This window comes from Glossina fuscipes, unplaced genomic scaffold (genome assembly GCF_014805625.2).
Source record: "Glossina fuscipes isolate IAEA_lab_2018 unplaced genomic scaffold, Yale_Gfus_2 0, whole genome shotgun sequence".
NCBI classification, from domain to species: Eukaryota; Metazoa; Arthropoda; class Insecta; order Diptera; family Glossinidae; genus Glossina; species Glossina fuscipes.
Window position 1 is genome coordinate 27,295,390 of NW_023998414.1, and position 3,483 is coordinate 27,298,872.

The following is a 3,483-nucleotide window of genomic DNA, read 5'->3' on the forward strand; positions in this document are numbered from 1 at the left end:
ATTATCTATATTTGTTCCGTTCCGTCATTCTGTTTGTTGTTCGATTTGTGTCCAAAATTCTTCTCTAAACATTTACTCGATCCCTCTCTCGCTCACAAACATATGCACATATGCAGCCTTCGTTTCGAATTCAAAAATCCAATTTCATATATGTTCGTTTTTTCCAACGGCAGACGAGACGTAAAGGCCAGAATAAAACAAAAAAAAGAAGAACAATTCACTTAAAACCAAAAAAATTACGAACAAGTATAAAATATAAGCATGGACAAGAAGTCTCAATGTTTAGTCAATAGATTAAGTATGAGCAGTGTTTACAAAGTAGAAGAAGAGGGAGCTGCGAAAGTTTTCTATTGGAAAACTACGATTCAACTCTGTCACAAATTATTGGAGAACCATACGAGCTGTACCCGTCTAATAAACACGAAAGCCAAGCAAACGATCGAAAGAAAATTACATACGTAGTAGGTACATATGTACATATGTTGTATACCTATGTCCCATAAAACGAATACCAAGTAAAAGTAAAAAATGGAAAATCGATTGCTATTCCTTCTCCTTCGTTCACCTCTTAAGGTATCCGCGACGCATCATATATTTTTGATTCGACTTTTTTAGAAAATTACTTTCGTACACATCGAAATTCGGAGCGACCGGAAATTGGATAGATAAGGATAGAGTGTACAGAAAAAATTTATTAAAATACGATTTGTAACTTTGTTGTTCCGAGACTCAAGCTTTATTCAATCAGTTTTTAATAAGAATCTCTCTTGACAGCCGTTTTGTTTTCCATGCTGTTTCTCTGCTTTGAAACGCTTGGAAAAAGAATTTTTTTACTCTCTGGTTTGTTGAAAACTTCACTTCTTTTTTATATATGAAACATTAGCGAGATTTCATATAATTTATTTTTTTCGTAAAAAGCCTGAAATATGCTAATATTTAAAAAAAATTTAATTAACTCAAGTAAAGGCATATACTAATTTGTTTATATTACAGTGTATAATTATTTTTGCATTGTAGATTTCATTGCACACTTGTATAATATAAGAACGGCTGGACTGAAGTATTTTGCTCCGCCAATAAAATATGAAGGTATGTATTTATGAAATAAATCGTTTATAATTTGTATGAAAAGCGTCAGGTTATATGATCGAAAAGTTATTTAGTCAAGTGGAACAAGTTCTATTTTCGCCGAGAATTTTAATTTTTAGTTTACTTTGATTTCAACTAAGGCTGATAAAAAGAACTTCTAATCGAAATATGGAAAGAAGCGTAAAGAGCTTTATATATTATTTCATTTCAGGCCTCGTAAACTCCGCGAAAATTTATAAATCCTTAGTTAAACTAGAATTCCAATTCAGTAAAGCCATATGAGACGGCCCGTCTGTTTAGGGAGCGCTGACAATTAGTGATAAAATTTGCAAATGAAAAACGTCTCTCACAGCAGAGAGAAAGCATTTAACAGCATTTATAACAGAGGTTGATATAAAAATATTTCCCAAGAGCACCTCAAGGTTTGAGCCTTTAAGTAAAAAACTCAGTGCAATTTTTCGATATTGTGTAGCGATCCAAAGATGAATATAGGGTTGTCGTGACATACAATAACCAATTTTCTTAATTACTACCTTCAAGTTTTGGGCTTTTAGATGCATAATACTCACTAAGAAAATTTTCGAAAACAGGTTCCTTGTTGCCTTCGTGGCGCCATTATCCGGTACTATGATTCAAGTACATTCCATAACACATAGTACTGCAGAAAATGTTCTTGTTATTTATCATAAAATAATGTGGAATCCTCCGCAGATAAAACGAAAGGAAACAAGTCTACAATAGATTACAATCGATTCGTACGTCCTACTCCGATCCTAATCGTTTTCTTTATTGATTGATAGTTTTCACTTTACAATTTTGAATTTCCTATATATCATTGAGTTAGGTCCTTCTTTTCGTTTATGGAACTTGATGAATGTATTGATAACATAGTGCTTAAGTGTAATGAAATGTTAACAAGTAATACATTATTTTATTTGTTGCCTTTAATATCACGAATCAAAATTGTGAAAAATTTTTTTTACTTTTCGTTTTTAGATTTTCAACCAGCGGAGCGACCTAAACTGCGTGTGATGGAGAAAGTTCCACAATATCCACCGAACATGCGACCCCCTAAAATGCAGAAAAGACTTAAATTAATGCGTGGGCCAGAACTTGTTCATAACACTTTGCAGCACAAACAATATGGCATTATCGCGACGGGCGGTGGACGATTGCGTTGGGGTCACTTTGAAATGATTCGTAATACTATTGGGCGGAAAATTGATGTTAGCAGAATGATTGCGACGTGGAGAATTCCCCCTCCCTGGCAACCACTTACAAAGAAGGGTCAAGGGCAAAGAATGGGTGGCGGTAAAGGAGCAATTGATCATTATGTAACACCTGTTAAAAGCGGGCGGGTGATTGTAGAAATTTCAGGAAAATGTGAATTTGCTGAAGTGGAACCAATGTTAAAACAAGTTGCTCATCTTTTGCCCTTTAAAGCAGAGGCGATATCTGAAGATATTCTAAAGGAAAAGATAAAAATGGAGGAAGAACTTGAGAGATCAAATACAAATCCATTCACCATGAAATATGTCATACAAAACAACTTAAATGGTTGTCACCGATGGTTATCACCGTTTGATCATAAATGGTTCGGAAAATATTTGTAAAAAATATAAATGTATAGAATAACTTAAAAAGATAATAAAAGGAAACATTGGGACAACATCTTTCCTTTAAAACGAACACTATGTCATATTAACTTGAATTTTAAAGAGCTCCTTGCATTAATAATTCTTTCACTGCTTTACTGCTTATTTTTATACCCATCACAGAAGTATGAGGGACCTATTAGTATTTTGTCAAAGCGTTTGCAACTCCCCAGAAGGAAACTGCAGAGACTCCACAAAGTATACGTGTTCTCCATCAGCATCAAATATTGGATCGATTTAAGTATGCCAGTCTCTTCGGAGAAAATTGACCAAGCCTACCCAATATCAGAATTTATTTATTTTTTTCAATGGCTTTATAATGCGCAGAAATAAGCTTCAAAACTGCCAAAAGAGCTCGAATGGCGAAGCCTTTCAAATCCAATTATGTCTTAATTTGAATTATTTAACACAGCTCGGTTAAGGCGTTAACAGATATGCTAGGGGTCTTTCCTAGTTAAATTCAAATTTATCCTCACACACTTAATTCTTGGCCAGTTTCAAATTCAGAATTCGTCTAGGCATGTGTGTCTTCTCGTCTATCCATCCGTGTGCCCAACGGTGTCGTACCTGTGGTAAATGACCGCAAAAATGAAGATATCGCTTACAAATTTGCAAAGGAATTTGAAAATGATCCAAACTGATCAAAGGACACGCTCACAACGCCCACCTCTTGTACGCAACAAAAACGTACAAGTGTGTGTACAAAATACAAATACATAAAAGCAACATAAACTAGAGA

General features: G+C 34.4%; 1 protein-coding gene across 1 annotated transcript; it reads left to right on the plus strand.

Moving 5' to 3' along the window:
* Positions 1-926: 926 nt before the first annotated feature.
* LOC119634057 (39S ribosomal protein L16, mitochondrial) lies at positions 927-2,778 on the plus strand. Its single transcript, XM_038028015.1, has 3 exons — positions 927-960; positions 1,018-1,089; positions 2,086-2,778. The coding sequence occupies exons 1-3, from the start codon at positions 927-929 to the stop codon at positions 2,700-2,702; spliced, it is 723 nt and encodes a 240-aa protein (XP_037883943.1). The 3' UTR covers positions 2,703-2,778.
* The last annotated feature ends 705 nt before the right edge of the window (positions 2,779-3,483 follow it).

Coding starts and splice junctions, on each gene's coding strand:
- LOC119634057 (XM_038028015.1), top strand. CDS start 927: ATGCTAATATTTAAAAAAAATTTAATTAACTCAA. Junction 961..1,017: donor AAAAAATTTAATTAACTCAA/GTAAAGGCATAT, acceptor TTTGCATTGTAG/ATTTCATTGCACACTTGTAT. Junction 1,090..2,085: donor TCCGCCAATAAAATATGAAG/GTATGTATTTAT, acceptor TTTCGTTTTTAG/ATTTTCAACCAGCGGAGCGA.